General features: G+C 34.8%; 2 protein-coding genes across 2 annotated transcripts in view; one reads left to right on the forward strand and one right to left on the reverse strand.

Annotated features, from left to right (window-relative positions):
- Positions 1-14,723, forward strand: part of LOC129222090 (uncharacterized) — a 50,919-nt gene extending 36,196 nt beyond the window's left edge. The window contains exons 2-3 of the mRNA XM_054856524.1: positions 10,056-10,208; positions 12,229-14,723. Of these exons, the coding sequence (XP_054712499.1) occupies positions 10,056-10,208; positions 12,229-12,428 (353 nt within the window). The 3' untranslated portion in view covers positions 12,429-14,723. The remainder of the gene's footprint in view (positions 1-10,055; positions 10,209-12,228) is intronic.
- A 6,370-nt stretch (positions 14,724-21,093) lies between these two features.
- LOC129223293 (bifunctional methylenetetrahydrofolate dehydrogenase/cyclohydrolase, mitochondrial-like) overlaps positions 21,094-24,603 on the reverse strand; it is a 4,447-nt gene continuing 937 nt past the window's right edge. The window contains exons 2-3 of the mRNA XM_054857858.1: positions 23,466-23,684; positions 21,094-21,275 (exon numbers count right to left, since the gene is read on the reverse strand). Coding sequence (XP_054713833.1) covers positions 21,094-21,275; positions 23,466-23,684 — 401 coding nt within the window. The remainder of the gene's footprint in view (positions 21,276-23,465; positions 23,685-24,603) is intronic.

A 24,603-nucleotide genomic window follows, 5' to 3' on the forward strand; every position in this document is an offset into this window, starting at 1 on the left:
ATGAACTATTTTGTGCATAAAAACTAAACCAGAAGATTGAACCGAACATCATTTTTTATTTTCTTACATCTATGTCATATCTACTTAAAAAGTGCAAAATATTTATTTTTGTATCAGTAGATATAAAATAATTAGTGTGACTAACGTAACATTTGAAATGTGACTAACGTAACATTTTAAAAATGACGGCTAATATTTAAAACTTATTTAATTTTATGTACATTTTCATGAACAATTTTGAATAAGTAGGCATTCTATATTGATAAAAAATATAAAGGGTGAAAAATACCAGTAATATTACATTGTAGACCTTCTGTCTATTTAGAAAAATACTTTTTTAAAGGTCTTTAAAAATATACTTTCAATGTAAAGAATTATTATTAAAAAAAAGGGTGAGTAAAGCAAAATGAGTACTCTGCTGAATGTGCGTGCATTCAACACAAGAATCCAAGCTAAATAATTAAGAAAATAGAAAGACAGTTTTAACAAAGAAAAACGTCTATTTTTTAGAAAATACATCTCCACATATTATTAAAATGAAGTAATGGCAGCTCGTTGGAAAACATTTGAAGATGTTACATGATACAGTGAGAATAAGCACTGCTGCCATATATTTCAGAAAATGCAAGAATAATCATTTATAAATTCAAACATTTGCGGTGATATCCGGAATTAAAATTCATTCTGCAAAAATGTTTGAATATTTTTTTTCAATGTTACATTTTGATTCAGGATGCAAAACACTATTCGTTCGATGAATCCGTATACCTTAAAAAATAATATGCCGTTGAAAAGTACTACGGTGTTTCTTATGACAATAACTAGTATATCGGCAGAATACTAGAATTTGGTGAAACTATCAACCTGTATAAAGTTAACTTTTTAAAAGAGAGATATTTAGAATTTAACTAGCCCAAAAATGAGGTTATTCAGTTTGTAAAAGCAGTTTTTTTATTTGTTTATTTTTTTTCGCACATTCAAATTGAGTTAATTGAACTGAATCCTCCCATTCAATTTTTTGCACTAATGTAGAGAAAAAGTAAAGAAAGAACCATAATGCAACACAAAGCAGGTTTCTAAAAAGTGTAAAAGTAATATAAGAGCAAAAGATTAATTACAAAAAGTTTTTATTATGCATTCATTCCTTGTTATCCGATGGTTACGTTAGTCACGTTACGTTAGTCACACACAGTTTCTCGTAAACACACCATTAAGGGCCAAAAAAGATTTATGTGTAATAAATCTGTAGTATATTTTTAAAAATAGACTGTTTACCTCTTACAAATATATCGGCCAATTTTAAATGCCTGCGTAACTTTTAGAAAAATTTGCCTCGTAACATAGGCATTGTTTATCAGGGTTGCAAAAATGTTACTTTAGTCACGATGCCTTTTTTGGCAAAAAAATACCTGCCAGCGCTTATTTTGCTTCAAATTCTTGGTAGAAATGAAAAATAGTCACTTTGTACATTTTAAATCTGCATATTAAATCAAAAAACATTTATTTTTACTCCCGGAGTAAGAAAAAAAGAGTAAGAAAATCACCTGCGAATGTTACGTTAGTCACTATGGAATGACCCTAAACATAAATAATTTTTAAAAACAGATAAAACAAATGTGCAGGAAAACTGCAGACACGTGTTTCTGACCCCCCCATTACAAGGAACGTCTTTTTCAGTGCATAACATGTGAGCTAAAGAATGTCAAGACATACGACAAAAAAATCCGAGTTTTGTCTTTAAATCCACGAGCTCCCATTTTGTGCATTGAAAAAGAAATTCCTTGTAACACCAAAACACGTGTCTGCAGTGTTCCTGCATTGTGCTTTTAACGTTGTTTTATTTCCTTTTATTTTTTAAGCAAAGGTATTTTTATATTTTAATAACTAATTTTTGTTTGTAGCAAAAATTCATTCTTAATATAAAAATTCCATATTTTCTATACTTACCTTTTTTGCATAATTTTTAATAAATAAGTTTTATTAACTTTGGGGACATTAAAAAAAAAGTTTTATTCCATTGAAGCATTACAAACTTCATTTATCTCAAAATTTAAATTTGACTTATAAATTTTAATTGTAAATGATTGCAGAATATAATGCTTGCTCTTTTTTTTTTTTATAAATTTTAGTATCTGTCTTGGACATCATTCAACTTTTTGCAACTACTCGGTATTGGCCGAGTATCTGATCAGAATTTGGCCGAGTACCGAGCACTCGGCAAATTGGCCGAGTAGGCCGAGTACCGAGTAGTTACCGAGTACTCGGTACGTCTCTACTTTTAACTGTTCGAAAAGTTTTAAATAGGTACCGAAAACCATTTTATAATTAACTCTGATTATTCCTACTATGAGCAGTTAAGAGAGATATCGCTTCCGTTTTGAATCATAAGTTGTTATAAATACTGTTACCAATGAATGAAAAAATGAAGTTCCACAGTTTTCAGGGTGGCTGATTAGATTTAAAATTTATCTGCGATTTGGAAATAGAAAAAAGCAAACATATAAATATTGCTTACGTAATATGATTAGTGTCTAATTTAATTATTCACTACTGCTAAATCCTGATAGAGAAGAAAATAAAAACCTCTGTAATTTCTAAGATAAGTGAGAGATTAATAATTCATAGGAATAAAGAAAATGAAACTCGTAAAAAATAAAGAGGAGCAATAGTAAATAAAGTTCACCAAAATAAGAATGAAATTGATTGCTGAATTGGTAATTAACTAGTTATAAAGAGTACTGGTGATCTTATAAATCTATTTTAATATGAAAACCATATGAGAGGCAAATTTTATTCCTCAGTGCTTTCTACTCTGCAGTATTCTAAGAGTTACAATTGCAGGGAGGAGTTATGGAAATAACTCCTCCCTGCAATTTAAGTCTGAAAATAATTCTAATTCCCCTAATTTAAGTCTGAAATTGATGTAAACCATTCTTCCCCTAATTTAAGTCTGAAATTGATGTAAACCAGAGTTACTGATATATTTATTTCATTTTTTTTCTCTCTCAGTGAGTGAAACAGATTTACGCTTGCACTGTTTCAATATCTTTCAAGGAGCGAGAACAAATGCTCGTGCTGCCATCCAATGACAGTCTTCAAAACTAATGACATTTCGTGAGCTCTGAGATGTTCCTTTGAATAAGAAATATTCGTTTTCGAATCCGAATTACTAAAGCTAGTGTAACGTGCAATTAAAAAAGTGAAATAGAAGATTAAAACATTTTCGTGCACCTGTGATGTAATTTTTCCTCCGTTTTTTAAAAATAATTTCATTTCATGCTTCTAGCAACCCCATATTGCTTTAATTTTTTTAGAAAATCTTTTTTCTTCGGTATAACTTGACCACAAAAAGAAGGCGGATGACCTTGAAGCAAAACCATCATTTGTATCATTTGTAATAGGTTGTTTGTTATTATTTTGGAATAGATGGGATTAGCGAGACCATGCCTCGTACTATTCGGTTTTTCTGGAAGATTCTACCTATTACAAATGATACGAATGATGTTTCGCTTCGAGGTCATCCACCTTCTTTTCGGGGTCAAGCTTTATACAGTGGCTCCCAAAAGTCTTCGTACACCTACGACTTTCAACGAAATAGGCCCCAATCCATTGGTTAGAATTAATATTTCGGAATAGGTATTTAATTATAAGATCTATGATCACTTTTTAACAAAACTACCTGAAAAGTTTTTAAAAAATATTAAAACTTAATTTTTTAAAAATCAAAAACCAAAAAGTGCCGGAAATTTTATCTCACAAAAGTTTTCATACACTTTATAAAATGTCTATATATTATTGAATAATCTAACTTTTGATTAAGTTATTAATTAGTAGAATATCACACAGTATTTATAACACCTTTTAAACGTCTGGGAATAGATTTCATTCTTTTTCTTTCTTTTTTTTGCGTAATTTCTGAGTAAGTGTTCAACCACACTTCGAGTCTCACTGTTTCCAGCTCTATTTTCGTAATCTAGCCTCCAGATATCTCTAAATACGTTGCATTAAGTTAAAATCTGGAGATTGAGGGAGTATTTTCTAAACTTAAGGACAATTTTCGAGGCACTAGACGCAAATGTTGAAAACCGTGTGCTTCTTATCGTTATCTTGATAAAAAACAAAGTTGTTTCCAATAACCAAATTTTTGGCTAACAGTTCAAAATTGGTTTTTAAAATATTTCAAGGAACAGCATGATTCATTATTTCATCAAAAAATTACAAACTATCAAGTCCTGATGCTGATATGCACCCTCACACTGAAACACCTCCACCGTCTTGATTAACAGATTCAACTAAGTTCTTAAGATTAAGTTCCTATTTTTTTCTTCTACTTACAGTTATACAACAATTTAACCAAAAATGTTAAATTAATGTTTATCTGTAAGTAAGACATGATTCTAAAACGATTTTAGCTAATTTATCATTGATTTTGCGACGAAAAGCGTAAGCTTTCTGTTTTACGCACGACCAAGAAAGTTTCTGCGGGAAGAGGTCCCATTTATTTCAGCTAATCATAGAACTTGGCGAACAATTTTAGGTGAAAATTAAATGTAAAATGTTTCATTTAACTCTGCAGAAACTTTTACAACACTCAAATGTGTATTTTTCATATTTTTTTTAACTTTAAATCTCTGATCACGTTTTGTCAACTTTGCCGGTTGACCTTTTCTTACCTTGTTTTCGGTCCGTTTCCTTTCCTTAAAGCATTTTATCAAGCACTTTACTATACAAACAAATAAATTAACTAATTTAGAGACATTTCAAACCGATTTACCACTACTGTGGGGAAAAAATTCAAATTTTGAATGGTGTTTGCTGTTTTTTACGAATACCCAGGATTTTACATTAATAAGCACCATATTAAGGAATAAATAAACGAAAAATTAAAGCCAAATGACTTATAAGGGTCAACACAATGCAAAAATATTAATAAAACGACACATGATAATTTTAATCATGAATTTATTTGAAAATATTTGAGTGTACGATGACTTTTGTGGCGTGTTATTTCTCTGTCTCTTCGTTTTCTGACCCATTTCGAAAAAAAAGATCCGTCAATATTTTGAAAAAAACCAATGGATTGTATTTAGAATGACATAGGAATGATGTGAAAAAATATTGGACTTCATATTCGAATTCAGTTTTGAGTTATTTTGGTTTTACTAAAAAATTTCAAAGTGTACGAACACTTTTGGGAGCCACTGTATGCATGTTCATGCCAATTTACGACGTTTATGTTACATACAATAACGTTTCGTTCAATATGTTAGAGAGTAGTCCAAACCTTTTCTGCCAGTGGATATCGTTTACTCCGAGAACTCTTAAGCCCCGTTTACACGGAGCTTTTTATCCTTAGAGGAAACTAGCTTTAAACCGCATTCCGATTATTTCCCGGGTAAATGTGAATCTTTCTTCTGTAAAGAGTAAATGCTAGATTTGTTCCCGAAAAGCATTCCGCGAAACAAGTTTGTTTATTTGCTGGATACAACCGTAAAAGATGCTGGGAAACACTGCTTTCCGAGTACAACCTTTTTACTTCCTTTTACAAACGAACTGATGTGTGCATCACATGACTTCGTTTTACTCCAATTTAATGTCATTTTCTCATTGTTGGCAGTTTTAAGATGATTCAATAGTTTACTCTCTAAATATCACCAACAGTGGCCAAATTAAAACCAAATTAAAAAAAAATTAAATCGCCAAATTTGTCGCCAAGTTGGCGACAAAACTTGGCGACTAAAAGACTGGTAATATATCGCCAAGTGTCCGCCAAATTGTAACACCACTTGAGTTTACATCGAAATTAACATTGATTTCCCCCCAAAAAGGAGCAAAAGACAACCTTTGGAGCATCCGAATGCAACCAAAAAGAAAGGGGCACAACTAGACCCCACTAGGAGTCTATGTACCAAATTTCAACTTTCTAGGACATTTCATTTTTGAGTTATGCGACGCACATACGTACATACATACATCACGAGAAAACTCGTTGTAATTATCTCGGGGATCGTCAAAATGGATACTTCGGGTGTCTGTGCGTTCGTAGGCCACGTGTGCTCGGGTTGAAAAAAAAAAAAACTCAACATTCATTCGGGGGTGAGCGAAATGGAAATTAAGGCCAATTTTTGGGTGAAATTTTTTTCGCGAATACAATACTTCCTTTTTTTTAAAAGGAAGTAAAAAGCAAGTATTGTATTCGCGAAAAAATTTTCACTCAAAAATCGGCCTTAATTTCTGTTTTGCTTACCCTCGAATGAATGTTGAATTTTTTTTTCGACCCGACCACACGTGGATATATGCCTAGGAACGTACAGACACCCGAAATACTCATTTTGACGCTCTCCGAGTTAATTACAACGAGTTTTCTCGTGACGTCTGTACGTACGTATGTATGTACGTATGTATCTCATAACTCAGAAACGATATGTCCTAGAAAGTTGAAATTTGGTACGTAGACTCCTATTGGGGTCTAGTTGTGCATCTTCCCTTTTGGTTGCACTCGGATGTTCCTAAGGTGGTCTTTGACACCTTTTTGGGGGGAAATCCTTGTTAAATTCAATGCTAACTCAAGTGGCGTTATAATTTGTCAAACACTTGGCGATAAATTTGGCGATTTTTTTTTTAATTTTCAAATCTGGTTTTAATTTGACCAATGTTGGTGATATTTAAAGAGTTAACCACTAAATCACATTAAAATTGCCAATACTGGGGAAATAAATCTGTAAAACGTTTTTTTGCTTCGTTTCGCAAGAAACTAGAGGTGACAATATTTAGTGTTTACTTGCTTACTCCAAGGCGCTATTATCACTAAATTGGCGTAAAAGGAAGTCATGTGATGCACACATCAGCTTGTTTTACATGTGAAAGGTGAATTTTCCTGAGTTGGAGCCGGGATATTCGATGTACAAAACAGGGTTCGTACGGGTCATGGAAATCCTGGAAAGTCATGGAAAAAAGATTGACAAATTTCAGACCTGGAAAAGTCATGGAAAATTAATATTTTCATCAAAAGTCATGGAAATTTATTTTAAGTCATGGAAAAATGTTTTGGGCAGCAATAAAATAACAGCAGCTAAAAGAGCATTAGAAATCTTGAGTGATTTAACAGTAGTGCATGTAAAAGCTGTTAATACTTGAAAAATGAACAATCCCAAAAACAAATCTGAGTTTAGGAATCCTATTGCATCTGCTTCTGTTACAGCCACCCGTCTTTTTCTTAATGTAATTTTACAGCCGGGACATCATTAATTTTGTAATTTAACATTATTTTCAGCACTTCTTACATGTTATATTCTGTAGTAGTAGATTTGCATGTTCTTGATTTTTCCAACACCCATTCAGATAAAAAAATTTTGAAAAAAAAAAATAGAACCGACTTCAAAATTGCTCTAAAAAGTGAAAAATAATTTTATTCTTTAAACACCATCGATAATGCTTTTAAACATAATTTTTGAAGTTGGCGCAAAAACAAAACGTAAAATCCAGTGTAACCACGCTTCGTCATATTTTTTTCAGAAAATCATCCAAAGTTATGAACGAAACATTTATATCGCTATTCAAATATGTTGTCATTAATGCATAATGTATGAGATAGTGAAGAAACTGGTCCTGGTTAAATTTATAGTTGTATTTGAGTTATGTCTGTGAATGATTTTATCTATCGTTTTTGCGCCAACTTCAAAAATTATGTTTAAAAGCATTATCGATGGTTTTTAAAGAATAAAATTATTTTTCACTTTTTAGAGCAATTTTGAAGTCGGTTCTATTTTTTTTTCAAAATTTTTTTATTTCATTCTTTTTAGTGTAAATGTAGGTATTTCAGAAATAATAAGAAGTTACCATCACGAAACTTCACACTTTTTTCTTAAAAATGCTCCATACTAAAAAAAAAAAAAAAAAAAAACTATTGACACGCGTCAAACTTTAAGGGATTGGCACTAAAGACTTATCTTTGTTCCTCTCTGGAAATCATGCGTACTTAATTTAATTATAACCATTTAAGTATTACGTTTTTCCTAACTAATTTACATTCCACAGCATCTAAGTTGCTCATGATGCAATCCTGTACTTTCTTACTTAGCCCCGATCATCTGTTATCGGCATAGATGATAACGATAAAAATACTACAGAGTAGTTGAGTCAAACCTAATGGTAGCATTGTGATGGCTAAGCAGATCCTAATCACTGCATCACCTCGCTTCCAGGTTAGGTTTACCCCTACTATAGAGCAATAGCACTGAAGAAAGGAAGATTTTGATAATTCACATAGGGTTACTATAAATCAGCAAGGTTACTAAAATAAAATTATTTACGCCAAATATGAGACGACAGTGCCAGATTCCCCATTATCGAAATATCCCTTGAAGAAATTTGATGCTTGCTTCAGAGAAGCCTTCATTCAAAATTATCATTACAATTACTATTGATGTTACTGTTATATGGCACCAAACTTTTATAACAATGAGTTTCATATTGTCGCGTAGATGAAGATAGCGAAGACAATGTGAAAGCCAAATGAAGCGAATACTCGTTAGTCTCAACTCGAGATCTTCATTCATAACCACGAATGAACGTTACATCTCCTTATATACAACTTGAGAAAGTGCTGGAACTTTCCAGACTTGGAAAGATACAGAAATTAATAGAAGATTCGAGAAAATACGGGAAACAGTAGAAACGAAATTTTAGTAAAATTCACTTTGTCCTAGTCGGGATTTGAACCCGGGTCGCTCGTATGGGAGGCGAGAATTCTACCACTGAGCCACCGTTATCCACGGACGAAAAGTGCGAACTTCGCTACAATATCATTTTATAATCGTTTAATAGGGAAATTGCATAAAATTTACTGTTTTTTGCCTATAACTTTTTTTCTAAAGATCAAATATGGTCAAACAAAGTAATGGGACCTAAGTTGAGCCATATCCTATCCATTAAAAAAAGAATCATCAAAATCGGTTCACTAGGTGAGACGCTATGAGTGGACAAACAAAAAAAAAACATACATACGGTATGAATTGATAACCGCCTCCTTTTTGAAGTCGGTTAAAAACGTAATTCAATTACATCCGAGTTTATTTCAACCACTTGTAAAAAAAAAAAAAAAAAAAAAAAAAAGTAATAATAAAAAAACATTAAATTTATCAGAGTTTCTCTAAATCAGTTGAAAGCTTTCCAAAGTAAAGACTTTAGTCATATAAATAGGGATATCCTAATAGTCAAACAGTGATGCCTAGCATACAGCTCTCAAAACTGATCCCCCCATGTGGCCAGCTGAAATATCTGATTTAGAAAAATGAATTCATTGACACTGTGGCTTTACTCCAGTGAACAAAAATAGTACTGTCAAGTTACATGGATGATTAAAAGCACTATTGATACCAAAGGGCAATATTTTATGAAGTAAATTTATTATTAGAAACTTAATAATGACTCTTTCAAACTTTGTCCTATTCATTACTATTCTGCCATATTTATTAAATATCTATTAGGCATTTAAACATCAGTATATTGTTTCACTATATTTTTACTTCACTTAAATTTATATAATAAAGACAAATAAGAATAGTTTATTAGTTTCTGCAGTGTGCACTGATATGTTTTCAGTCACAAGTAAATGCTTCGATGAAGTAGTTGCAGTCATGTAAAAGCTTTGCTAATGCTCGTTTCCGGAAAAAAATTGGCAAGTTTGACATTAAATAGTACTATTCTCTTCGTGTAACAAGGTCATGAAAATTTTTATGAAGTCATGAAAAAGTCTTGGAAAAGTCATGGAATTTCTTCATCCGAATAGAGTATGAACCCTGACAAAAGTCTCATGCGAACGCGGCTCTTGTTGACAGTTTTTAACGCGCATGCGATATGTATCCTTAACCACACTTTAGTTTTCATATTATCGATGTTTCTGAGACAAAATTATAAAGAATTTCTTAAAATGCTTAATTTTGTAAATTGAACAAAATGTATCTCATTAAAACCACTATTGCTTCAAATTAAATGTTTTTTAACTCAATAATTAATTTTGATAAAACACTCTTTTTTTTTTCTCTCTTATTCAGTGACATGCCTGCAGTGTCATGTGTGCAACAGCATGAACGACCCCGGTTGCATGGAAATCGGAAAAAACAACCAATTCCTACAGACATGCTCCAGTCCCAGCGACACGTCCTGTAGAACACAGGAGCAATGGGTGGACTTCGATGTTCTAGGACGTAAGTGTTCTTTTGTGTCTGCAATTGTCTCGATATTATAACCAAAGAGATATTTGCAATATTTCTTCAGTTTACAAATTTCGTCGTGTAGTTTGGGAAAAAATTAAAATTCACTAGGGGGGGGGGGGAACGAACTGATGCCAAAAAAAAAAAAAAAAAAAAAAAAACTGAAGCACTGTTTAGCATAGGATTAAAGTATTGGAATTGACGCCAAGAGCAGGTTCAATCCTCTATCTTGTATTTCTCTTGCCCATTTTTCTATTGGTCCACAAGATATTCCTTATCCTTTTATGAAATTCCATAATTTACCCCCTTTCTGAAGGCAGAGCCGGGTGGCTCACTCGGTAGAGCATTCAGTTTTCAATCGAATAGTCCCTGGTCGACCTCCATTCGAATGGCCTATCGTCATAGCATTTTTAAAGTTCGCACTTTGCTCACAAGGGGCCATTCATTAATTACGTAAGAGTCCCGAGGGGGTTGGGAAAATCTCTACACATCCTTGGGGGGGGGGACCCATTTTTACGTAATATTTTCCAAGTCGATATTTTATATCAGAAATCGCGCGGAAAGTGGTTTGGCCAGGATCATATTTCATTTGAAGGTAAAAAAGTATCAGGATGAGCTGTTTTTTTTTTTTTTACTTGTTTTTCAAAGAATGAATAGTGTAAAATATAATGAAAGACTCGAACTGTGTATGACGTGTTTTATTTTTAATTAATATTGCATCATATACAAAAAATGTTTGTCGGAAAAAAAAAAAAACATTCAGCCTAGATTCATTTTAATAAATATTTCTTTACACAAAAAGTTTTTTTTTTTTTTTTTTTAAATTTATAATAGTGAATTTAATAACGATTCCAGTGATGCAAGATTCGTTATTTTATTATTTTGAAAAACAAAATGGAATCTTACGTAAGATATGGGAAGGGGTTTGAAAAATCATACTTAACCTTGCATGGGGGGAGGGGGTCAAAAATGGACAAAATCATCCTTACGCAATTAATGAACGTTCCCCAAGATCTGGGAAGTTAAATTTAATGTAGTGGGATTAAGCATACTGAACACTGAGAGATTATTAACTCATTATCGCAATGCAGTACGTGAATTATTTAGTCCTGTAGTTTATTACCTAGTGAATATGTGAACTTTTACATAAGGTGTTTTTACAAGATATTTTTATAGCAGGCCAGGACGTTTCGAGCGGGTCAATCAAGAATCAGATAACTAAAGTAACCTAACATTACAATTCACATGTGATCTGTCAGTGGTATGTTTCTGCACTATTTTCTGCATCGTGTTGCTCGCATAACAGCATTTTTATTCGAAGTTTATTATACAATATCTAAAACACGTGCTGCGCAATGTAGAGTGTAGTTTCGTCCTTGTTATAGAATCAGTAGTCTGGAATAGTCCATAACCGAGCTGGAGGTCATAGGCTGATATACAAAAACTTGTACAACGCTATGACAAATTTCTTGAAAATTGCAGGGGATATACAGAAAAATAGTGTAGAGTGGTTGATTTTTATGCAATCAATTTCTTTGCTGTATCTGCATTTGCGCTTTTTTTCATTTTAAGACGGAACTTAATTTCCCGACGTCCTACGTATTGTCGTTTTCTACGAAAAGGCACTTGACTCCTCCCTCGTCACGTGGTATCCGATGATTCTATTTCGCTGTTTTCGACAGAAGGTATATTCGGATCATAGCATTTTTGTTGTAGAAGCAGCAGTTTTTAAAATGTAAGAACAACTAAAATGACAACTAGTGAATCAAATGATGTAAAGGACACTAAGCCTGTTTTGCACATTAAAATGCACGCCCAAGTTAAGGATGTCCGGTTTTGTCTCCTTTAGAAGCGCGTGGATTGCTTATCGATCACCCCCGCGTAAAATGGAACTCTGCGTTCGAGGAGGCGTGGCGAAGAGCCTTCTCGTGAAAAACAGACAATATTTATTTATTACTATGTGTGTTGTAAATGCGTTAGTTTACTCACAAAAGAAACTTCATTCGTATTTCAGAAAAGAGTTCGATGCGAGTGATCCGGCAGTGCGCTACTAACCAGTACGACGCTGACCGGCCTTGCTATTACCGGACTGGCTTCGGTGGCAAGACCAATGTGTGCAACTGTCAGGGCGACGGATGCAACGAAGCTCCCAGGAACATGGCCTCGCTCCTGCTCATGGTGCTGGGGCTCTACCTTCTAAAGAAGCTCTTCTAGACCAGACCACAGACCACAAAAGAACAATCAGTGTTTTCCCTCAAAACTCGACTGTCTGACTGAAATCTCATTGTTTAAGAAAGCAATATCCACGTCTATTGTGAAGGAACTACAGTAAAACCTCTGTAATGCATACATTTAATGATTTGCTTTGGAAAAAGCATGTGAACAATATCTGTCTTGCATGGTTATGGAGTTATATTTATTATTTTGGCAAAAGAAACTAAATCTTATAACCGTCTCATATAAAGCCTTTAAACATCCAAAGCCATCTGAAGTTGTTTAAATTATGCCAAGGACTTGAGGAAATGTTCAAGCTTTTTGGTACAGTGGAGTGCCGCCTACATAGAGTTAGAGACCTTAGACGAAGTCCTAAGTACAAGGTTTCAACATTCTACGGCTAATCGTTTTTGGGACTAGGGAGAAACGTACGTTCAAGCATCATGTTGAAAAGTCAATATTGATGTAGGATTGAAATGAAAAGTTAATCGAGTTGGAATTTTTTCCTGAAATCACTTCCACTATAAGCGTGTATTTTCTTGAACATACACAGGCATGGAGACCATTGCAGAAAGTTATTTTTGAACAGAATACCCACACCTAATTCCTGAAAAATATTTTACTTCCCTTTTCCTAAAAGTAATCATAATTTTAACATCATGGCCGATATCCATTTTCAATTAAACGAAAATAATGAACTTGCAATTCAAAAAAAGGCGAAATGCAAACTTATTATTATTATTGTTTTTTTTTTTTTCTTTTGAGGATAAAGGAAATTTTTTAATCTTCAAGGGATGTTAAAATCCAGAACACCCCTGTTAACTGTGACCACGCGCACAAGTATCAGTAGAAAAGAAATACTGGTACAGTGGTGGGGAAATGAAACCATGCTGAAAATATTGTCAGGTCCCTAAATATGAGAGGTTTTACCGTATTTCTGATGTTCGGAAGAGGAATACTACTGTGGGCAGGAAAACGGCAGCATATGCAGAAATGAGTTTTCGAGATATTTGAAGAAACGCGGTTTGGAAGGAAGGGGGGGGAGGGGAATGTTGGAATTAGACGTTTTTCTGACACTTGTTTTTCAGCGGAAATTAAATAAGCATGCTTATTCAGTAAAGCTTAACGTACAACAGAAGACAAAATGCAAGAAAATGAAGATGAAAAATTTGCAGTTACTATCCTTTACCTTCCCTCGGCAGAATAAGCCATGAGAGATTTGCTAAAATATAACTCGGAAGGAAAAGCCAGCTACTCTAAATTCGCCCCTTTAACCTCAATATAGGGATCATTCATATAACTTGTGACACTGCTAGAGGAAGATATAATGCATTTTTTTTTTTTGCAAAACAAAAAATAATTGAAATAATAAGAATACTGGGTTTTATACCGTTTGCTTCTTGCAAGTTCTGTCAATAACGCAGGTACATTTTTAATAACAGAAATTTTTACGTAAATGCGCAAATAATAAAATGTAAAAAAGAACGAAAAAAATTCGACTGGAACTTGCATCTTATGCAAGAGTTCCTTAAGCACCTTCCTGGACAGTTCCTTAGTTCCTTAAGTAGTTAAAGGGTGTAATTTTCTGATCCAAGATCACTTTATGTATACTTTAAAATCTCATGGGGGGGGGGAGGAGTAAAAAATTAGTGAATATTTATCGGATGTAGTATGCCACTTAAGCTTTTGAGCTCGAGGCGGTATAACATTTCCACCAAAATCATTTTGTTCTTAGAGGACAGGACTCGAAACTACATTGTTTTCCCTTGAAATTTTAGCTTTTTCTACAATTTCGACAATGTAAACCCTCTGAGAAATCACCAGTTCCAAGGATCTAGAATTAACCGCCTGGCAACAAAATTTAATTGCGTAGCCGGTAAAATTACGAGTACTTAAGAAGCTGTACTTCTTTGAAAATTAAATTAGTTTCTCGTTAAAAAAACTCATTTTTGAATAATATTTTCAGAGAATGAAAATAAACCGTGAAAGTTACAAAATATATCGTAATTGTGAAAAAAAAAAGTTTTTATTCATCAATAGTGTACCATACATGAGGCATTCATAGCTAAAAATGGAACTAGGTCATTTTGACTTATTCCGCTTTAGCTCTGAAAGCCTCATTTATGAACGCAACGTTTCATTGCCGAAGTTCAGACGAAGTTCATTGCTACGTTCAGAGCTAAAGTGAACCAAGGTGAAATATACTTGATCTATTTTAGCTGTAACGCCTCATATACTTATTCTTCATCTAGTTTGATTGAAAATTTCTGTAAAGCCAAGTGAATAAAGTTTTTTGTTACGTTTCTTAGTGTGATTTGATTGGAAACAGGCTCTTTGGTGAACTACAGTACAAGACATAAAATACACATCAACACTATAACACACTATCTCTTATACTTTTTTTTTTTATTTACACCAATGTTGAAGGCACATTAAGGTGTCGATTATCGATAAAATAGAAGAAAGTGTTACTGTCTGCGAAGGTGCACAACCCTCTAAGATCAAGGGCGCCCCCCTCAATATCGCAAAGACCCCCCCCCCCAAAACAAGAGCTCCCCCTAAAAATTTCAATGGTGCAGTCTGCGCCGTGCCCCCCTCCCCCCCCCCCAGATGGGCATTGCTGCAAAAGCTGAAGATTCAACAAGCTTTCTGAAGGTCAAAATGTTTCTAGTACAAACACCATACCAACCCGAACACTTTTTACTCGGTGCATTATGCGAAATATACAAATTACAGGGATCGAAAGCCTTCCGGAAAAAATCCAAGTATTTAAAACCAAAAAACGATTCAACTAAAATGGAGTTTTTGGAAGTACGCTTTGGGAAGTGTGATATGTTACTTCTTTATTTCAAAAGAAAGAATTAATATGCAACCACACATACAGTTATTTCAATGCAGATTAAAATTTCTCACGAATTTGAAAATGCATCAGTGTTGGTGAGAATCTGTCTCTAATGTGATGAGTTTTTAGGGAAGGAAAATAGAATATAAAATTTAACTGAAAGTTACGTATGTTTTTCTTTGATTGTGTATATTTCTTACTCTTGCATTGAACATCAGGAAAGCAACGAAGCCGGGGGTATCCATCCACCCCGACAGCAAAGGGCGCACTGACCCCCTAAATAACAAAAACAGGGTTTGTACTCAATTTCAGAAATAAAATGAAGGAGTTTTGAAGGACTGAAATGAGATTTTGAGATTAGTGCTTTTGGGCTGTCCTTAAATGTCAAACTTTTTTTCTACATATGTATTTGACCTACTTGCCCTTTCGTCCCAAAGTGTCACACTTCACTTTTCTCTTGTCACGTCATTTTTTTTTAAATAAACATACTGCTATAATAACGGTGTGATGTCACTTTTTATCACCCTTTCTTTTCCACTTGTCACAATTTTATGCACCCGTCTGCCCTTCCCCCCTTTTACAATGTTCTTTAACTGGGTACCGTGGCACCTTCAGCTGCTGTGCTGTAGGAAGAAGTGAGGGGTGCCATGAAGTGTCCATGAAATCAATTTATATGCTAGGTGGGTTCACCAAATAGACCAATTAGGCCATTCACATTTTTTTGATAATAAAAACTCGCTAGCTTGTGACTTCACCGTCATCAGAAAGTCTTAATTCTTCTACATGGTTGCTTCTCCATAGGGTTATATGAAGTATTTTATATGACTGTGATAAAGGAAGATTATGTAGCTTTGAACTAAAAAAGAAGGAGTTTTGATTGTGTTAAAACCAAATTGAAGGAGTTTGAAGGGCCTTTCAAAACAATTCCTAAATGAAGAAGTATTGGAGGAGTTTTGAAGGAGCGTACGAACCCTGCAAAAAGCTCCCCAAAAGTGAGAACCCCCTCCAAGAAAAAGTGAAAAATACCCTCAAACCCTCCCCCGCAAGTGAGCACCCCTGACGAAACTGATCTAGTTCCTTAAGACGTCGGGGTGCGGGCACGCACACATGCACACACACACATGCAATCATAATGAAAATAACGAAAATTCGGTCTAGTGTAGTGGCGGATTTACTATGTCGCTAAAGTCACGATTATGAGCATTCCCCGAATCCCCCCCCCCCCCCACCGACATAGGGGTCCCGATGTAAATCCAAAACATCACATGGATATTATTTTTGCGTTCAACTTTAGAAGACACAATGTATTAACACGGGACCCTAAACCTGTAAACCCGACCCTGGTCTAGTGTATCTTTTAGCATCACTAAGATACTAAAAGAACTTCCAATACAAATGATCCAAAAGGAGTGATAAAAACCACGTTAAAAAAAATCTGTTGAAATATTGTTGACATGTGTTTTAAGGTTGAAAATACACCCTTTATCGATGCCAACTGTTCTGTGTTTCGGGACGCCACCTTTTTTTTTTTTTGATGTGCACATATTTTACATTGAAAAAGGGTTTTCTATAAGCTCGGGAACGAGTTGAAACAATTTAATTTATTCACCTGTGCTATTAATTTATTATACAAAAGAAAAAAAATATATTTTCAAAGTTCCAACTTGGTTAGCTCATCACATTCCACTTCTTATTTTTTTTTTCGACAATTATGAATAAAATACTATTGGAGCGTTTTCTGGTGCATATTAAAGTTGTGATTTGAAATACGTTTTAGAAGAGGAGCATTTCACGGTATTTTTGATTTATGTGGAGTCCGTAACGTGACCTTTTTTTGCCATAACTTTTTAATTTAACGTTTGATTTGCAAATTATTGAGCAATCACGATTGCTTATTGCTTTCATTTGACTGTTTTTGGCGTCCTATCATTTTATTTTTCCGCCAGCACCCTCTGCCAGCATCACCGTCGACCGGCTCCTCACGATGCTGCTCCTATAGCGAAAGCCGGCTCCAGGTTGCGTCCATGTCCTACACACACACACACGCACACATACATTCACAAACACATACACACACATACCCCCCACACACAAACACACACGCCTACATGCACACACTCGTGATTGCGAAAAACACAATTTGAATTCAAGATGTCAAAATTCAAATTATTTTTTTTTTTAATTTCAGCTGGTTTGTTGGTAGGAAAAGCTTAAAATAAAATAATAGGCTAATCAAACAGTAAATTAAAAAGTTATGGCAAAAAAAGATCACGTTACGAACTTTACATAAATGTCTGAATTACCGTGAAATGACCCAATAATGATTAATGCAGTCAACTCCCGATTACCTACGGATTTGGGTACTGTGGATAGTAAAAATCACAATTTGCCGCAAAAAAAGCTAAAAATGAGTAGCAAATAAGGTAAAAATTGTTCTTGCTTTAAAACGTGACTGCATTGGTACAAAAAACTTTGTACAAGAAATAATAATCAGTACAGTAAAAATTGTTTGCATTTATGTAATGTAGAACGTAAACGCAATGAAAAATAAATGTTCGAACGATGAAGAAAGCGGAAAAGAAATGAAAGAAAAACGTTCTGAATTTTAGATATTTTGACACAAAATAGTCATTTGATTTTGTTCCTTGCTACAAAAATACTACATTTTCTTGATTCTAGACTGGCTCGTAGATGGTCAGGAATTAACTGCTGTACATTGTACACTACAGTTTTTTAAACTATAGATGCAATTCAATATGATGCATATAAAGGTATTTTAAAAAGTATCTTAAAATGATTTATTGAAATAAATGCATTCAACACTATCTTTAAGAACAATGTCATAAAATAAGCAATATACAACCAAATGGTGTAAATGTTACACATAGCATTTTGGTACAAAAGTCGACGTAAAGTTATTACATCAGTAATAGTTATAAATCTCTAGAGATTGGCATTATAAACATAGGTACAAATGTTAAATAATATAAATCACAAAACGCATTTTGTAATTGAAATTTGAATGTCACATTTTTATATACAATAATATATCACCGATTGTTAAAAAAAAATCGAACGCAGTTAATCATTCTTCGAACAAAGTAATCTTTAAAAAAATGGCGTACCTAACATTTACTGAAAACAAGTTTAGAAGCATTCAATATACTAAAAAACTCAAATATTAGTTAACTAACCTTTGTAAGTAAACAAGCAGTGCATTCAAATCCATAATTCATCTGAAATCACTTGTAAATCAGTTAGGGCTCTTCAAGTGTAATTTCCATTAGCACTAGTCTCTTTTAAGAAATAAATTTGAAGTAAGAAACCAGTTTCAAGTTTCCGAAACAAGTATCAACAAAAACAAGTCTAGCCGATTTGGCACATTTTTTGGCGAGTAGTTTTCTTGCATAGACTAATAATAAGAGTAGACCGAGCTTTCTCATTCTTGCTGATGAAGAAAATTGGTTCATAGATGTATCATGTGACTAGTGGAAGGGCTTGGCGAAGACTTTGGCAGCATGGTTGCTAGATGGCAGCATTATCTATAGTTTGGCACTCGACATGTATTTTAAGACAATGTGTTTTCATTAAAAAAAACTTCCAAGTGCAGAGATTGAACTGTTTTTCTTTTAGTTATGCATTATTTTGACATTAGTAATAGTTTTTGATCAGTTTTCGGTAACTTTTATTTCATTTGGAGCTGTCAGCGTTGGCGTGAACGAAATGGCGTAAACGTTTTGCGTTAACGCAAAAATGTACTAATCGGTATCTTAAATTGAAACTGTAGGTAAAAATCTTACCGTTTGCCGATTCTTCTTGGTCGCTTGCATCTTTTATTGCTTAGAGAGTTATTGAAATTGACTAAAGAAAATGCACAATACTATCTAAACGAAAAACTCACTATATTAACAAAATATTTGCAATTTAGAATAACAAATTTACAAATCGGACTCCATAAAAGATCATTCTTCCGTGTTCCATCAATTCTATTTATTTTATTTCTCGCTGGCGTTGATCGTCTGCTACGATCAACGCCCGTTGTTGCTAGGATATCCACCAGTCACATGGTTTGGTTTATGAGCAGCAAAAGGGTTGCCATAGCTCGGTCTACTCTTATTATTAGTCTATGTTTTCTTGTTTAATTGGACACTCACAATGCATTGCGTACTAAAATTCAAGTTATTAGAACGAGTTTGTTTAAAAATGAATATCGTCTGCGGTATTTTTTAATACATTTTAATCTTTAGAATTTATTAATTCTAAAGCAGAAAACAAATAAATTGGAAGGTAATTTTTTTTTCTCATTCTAAGTAACTAGTAACTACGCAAGCAAAATAACCTCAAAATAAAAATGAATGCTTGCTTTATAGAACTTAATGTATTTAATTCATAAAATCTCAATTTGCAGTTTTAATTATGATTCGTAAAAACTTCAATGATCTATTATTTGGCAGTTCATTGCTAGTTAGTATTCATGTCTGCTTAATTCCACAATTTTCCACTACCACAACTTACAAACATACTGTCTTTTCTCTTTTAAATACTTCATTTAAATCTTTGTTATTTAGAAAAAAGAAGTCACCTTTCTCGCGTTGAACTATAGAAAGCTGGTGCACATTATACTACAAAACGCACATGATTTGAACAACATAAAACAGTGAAATGTTTCAATCATCCATTCATACCAGAAGTCAAAACTGATTGTTTCTAAAATGAAATACAAAATTAGAAGAAATATTTTCGAAATGATAAAAGATTTCAATCTAAACACTCTAATCCAGTGTTTCCCGTTTTAAGTTTTTGTGTGATTTTATTAACGGCAATAATACGAATCAAAAAATCACTTCATACCGTCTCCCCCCTGCGCAAAATGTTAAAATAAAAGAAATTGCAAATCAGATCTTAAAGGGTTAACTTACGAAAACTTTTTGGTAAACGTACTCTTTCGAACTAATTGTTTACCTTCGGCTATGCTGCGGAGTCTGAGGGAAAATAAGCGACTCCGACTCTCGGAATTTCAAGCCCTCGACTCCGACTCCGCAGCCCTGTACAGTTCACAAAGATTTTGAAAGCGTTTTGTTGACACTTGTTGAACTGTTATGGATGGTGTCATATTTCAATTTGTGCATTCATTCCTAGTAGAGAATGAAAACCGACAATGAAAGAAAATCCATGTCACTATTTTGGAATCGTTTTCTTCTTTTGGAGACAATGCCTGTAGCTGAAAGTAATGGTATAGTCTGGCTGTGATAAGATGAGGTCTGACGTTGAGGGAGTTCATATTCTTTCTGGGAGCATCAGAAATAAGAGGCGTTATTTGCTTTATTGGCTCACACTTGAGATTCCATTGCAGGAATTTCTTGTGAATAATTCTTTAACCGTTCATTGTTTCTTACATAAATCTTGTATTATACGGAATCCTTGGAATGTGCTTTATATTTTCAAACAGAACATGTTAGTATACAATTCGATTCAGTATGCCCAGAAGGTGATTCATTACCAAGAAGGCAAGATAATTTAGAATGTACTAAATATTTTAAAAACGGAAGAGACTTTTGAAGAGTAAAGTTCAACCAAACGGGTCTACACCAGAACTATTACGTATATCGATCCCAAAATGTACAATGGCGAAGCCCAACCATAAATATGCATGTCTTTTCTAATACCGGTTTTCCCCTCTCCTATTTTAGCGAATTGGAATCCATCTTTGGTCCGTCGGAAATCCATCCTATGAGAGTCGAACCATAACGTGTCCCACAATGTCGTCTCGAGTATCACATGTAAACGGGGCAACGGAATCACATGGGGTCAAGTCCAGCAAGCTCAAATGACGAAAGCGACGTTCTCCGACTCGTCGTCCCAGGTCTGGTACTCGGCGATGGTACCGGTCTGGTAATGAACCTCGTTGCAGGCAGCCGTGTAGGTGTTCTTCATCAGCATGGCCACCGTCATGGGACCCACACCCCCTGGCACGGGGGTGATGTAGCTCGCTTTCTCTATCACCCCTGAAAGGCAAATGAATGAGACTGAGAATTTGACGATATCAAAAATGTCTTGGGTTGCGTTCGACGGCCTCAACCAGTAGACCGGTTACTAACAGCAGCGTTCTATGCCCTAGTAGCACAATCGGTTGGGAGAAAGTTGGTCAACGGTGGAGCTTATGGGTGGCGAACGGTTGACAATGTCTGCTTTGGCAACCGTTGCCCAACCAACCATTTGCCAACGAAATCCAACGATCTGCTGCAATGCCTAACAATTTTTCAACGATGTCCCTTCGAAAATATTCACGTTGGCCCAACGATGCCAAGGAACTGTAGGGTCATCGTTGGCTAATCGTTCGTTGCCTACACACCATTCCTCACCGGTTTCTACCGCTAGCCACCGTTGCTCAACCATCTCCCCCACCACTCGGGTGAGATCCACCTCTTAACTGGTTGCTACCAATGTCGTTCTATGAGCTTCACCGGTTGATTTACCGGTCAATCACAAGTGAAGCTGGTTGATTGAACCACGTGAGATTTTTGACCAATTAAAAGTATTTTTCACCTGCGTGTTATATGTCTGCGCAAGTAACCGGTGATCAACTGAAAGCGTTCGATGAAGCATTGGTTGGTGAACAACCGATTAGTCACCGCTGACGTCATTAGCTGTCAACGTCATTAGCTGTAGTGATCAACCGACCGGAGCTACCGGTTGAGGTCGTCGGACGTAAACGAGGAGTCCAAGTACAAATAAAAATCCATTTTGGAATCGCGAGCAAAACACTATGAAGACCAGTCCCCTTCCTCATTATTACGTGAGTTCTTCGCAGTCTATTTATTGCAATAATCCATTGGTGATCTTTATTTGTGATGGTGATCGACTATTTCAATCCGAGTTATAAGACAAAAGGTTCCTCGGCAAGAAAATGGTAAATGACGGATTCAGGACTGAAGTGGATTATGTCCAACATTAAAGTTATGAGATAATCAAGATTAAAGTTAATTCACACTGATCAAGTACAAAAGTGATTTAGACTTATTTTTAAAAAAGTTTTGTAGTTTAAAGACTAAGTTAAAAATCTATCATAATTTGAAAATTCAAAAGTAACTATTCACGTGGCAATTTAATTTTGAATCAGAATTTGTTCTTAATCCATTTAATTCTGACCACCTCAAATAGCATTCTACTTCTGCTGAAATTCAAAGAAGTAACGACAGTGACCGTCAAACCTTAATAAGTCTAACCCCGATTGTCAGGGAAAAATACATTTACTTGTGACTTTTGAGCATTCTACACATTTCAAAGTTTTCGAAAAAAATCTTAAAATCACCAATATCATAAATAAGTACAAAAGTATTCAAACTCAGTGCAGTCCACCCCTGATAAGTTGGACCATGACCTTGACAATATTTAACTCTTTTTCGAGTAATATAATAAGTAGGGTAATCGGAGCTGAAATGAATTGGGTGACTTCAGTTTTTCAAAAATTTTCCAACTCAAGTCAGCGCCAATAACACGTCCCTATTTTCACTGAACGCCCTAAAAGCGGTAAGCACTGTCAAGGTCATATTTCAAGTTTTCAGCACTATTATTTGCACTGGACGAACTGCAACAATTAATTATGGTATATGTTATGTATTTTATATGTTTGTTGCAATGTATTTTACTATGCCACTTTGTTTACAAAATTGTTAACCAACAACAAAGCGTCACGAAGTAAACTTGTTCCTGTAATGCTTTTTTCTAGCAACTCTTGTTTTTCTTATTTTCAATCGCAACTATACAACTAACTATAAAGTCGCCCGTCAAGGTATGACGGGTGAAAATTGCTTCCTACTCTTCTACATTTTAACGAAGCAATTGCCGGTTTAGTGATATTTCGATAGTTGACATTTTAACCCTAACACCAGTTGATTAACCCTAAACTTCCGTAGATAGCGTTCATAGTTGACCGCTTTTTCGTTTCTTCATTCCGCTGAAATGACACAGTCTTACCAGTAAAAGAGTTAAGTTACCGGATTGAGTTCAGCCTCGTCACGATAAAGCCTTTCCCTGCATGTCAAACACTACCAAAACATATTATCAAATTGTCATGCAGCGGCGCGAGTTTCATTGTTGAAACACGCGGGTTACTCGATCATCCGCTATTATTTATATGAGGATTCGGGACAGATAGAGAGTTAGTAATGAAAACAAAACGAGGATTTACTCACTGTCGAAGTCGACGTCCCCGACGAGCCTGGACTGTCCCGAGACGGGGTCCTTGATGCGCGAGATGCCCACGTCGATGACCGCCACGCCTTCCTTGACCATGTCTGCGGTGATGAGGTGGGGGATGCCTGTGGCCACCACCAGGATGTCGGCCCGCTTGGTGAATTCCACCAGCTGCTCGGCGGGGGTGTGCCGATGGCAGATCGTCACCGTGGCGTCACCTGCCGGAACAAAGTAGAAGGAAGTGAGGTAGATCTTCTAGACTAGTTCACGAAAGCTTAGAATCCATAACTAGTGAGGCGGGTAATACACCCCAAAAGGGTTGGACTTGCAAATTAAAACGCTTCGTAATGTTTACATTGTGGTTTTATATGTACAATTGTATATGTACCTAGGAAAACGATGATGTTTAAAGAGATAAGCATTGACTTAATAAGTATGTGTTTTATATTTTTCTCAGATTATTTTAGAAAATTTGGAAAGAAATTTTAACTTCGAGGGAGGGAGTCTGCAGTGATCAACTGTCCGGATTTTTGAGGTCGTGTTCCAAATTTTTTAGAGACGTAAATTTAATCAGTAATGAAGGTAAAACCCAATGATTTAGCTTAATTTTCGAAAAATAAGTCAACTTTACGAGCTCGACACACCTCAGCCGCAACCTCATCTCCTTAGACCCCTCTCCCTTTTTGGTGCACAAGCCGCCTATCTACATTGTACAAATAAATAATACAAAAATCATTGGAAATGATGTTATCACTTGAAATGAAACATTTTCTTAACAATTTGTGTTTTATTGTACTATGTTTGTTAGTGGTTTTTCGGAAATTTAATGAAACTTATTCAACTGATATCACAATGAAGTTCACTCTATGAAAACTAGGGGAAGAAAATCAAGTAAGCAATACGAAATGAATAGAAACCTTTGTGCAGCAAGGTAACCAAAAACAACAATGTAATCCAAGCACAAATACATTTGAAAAATACGAATAAACTTGTGCTTTAATTTCGCTGATGTTTTTTGGTTACAAGTAAACAATAGTTTGATCATTATTGAAAAAATATACCGATGATTCAGTGTGCTTGTCTAAGATGGCATGAAAACATGCAAGTTGTGTAATCAAAAGTACATCAGAAAAGGTC

This window comes from Uloborus diversus, chromosome 5 (genome assembly GCF_026930045.1).
Source record: "Uloborus diversus isolate 005 chromosome 5, Udiv.v.3.1, whole genome shotgun sequence".
Lineage (NCBI taxonomy): Eukaryota > Metazoa > Arthropoda > Arachnida > Araneae > Uloboridae > Uloborus > Uloborus diversus.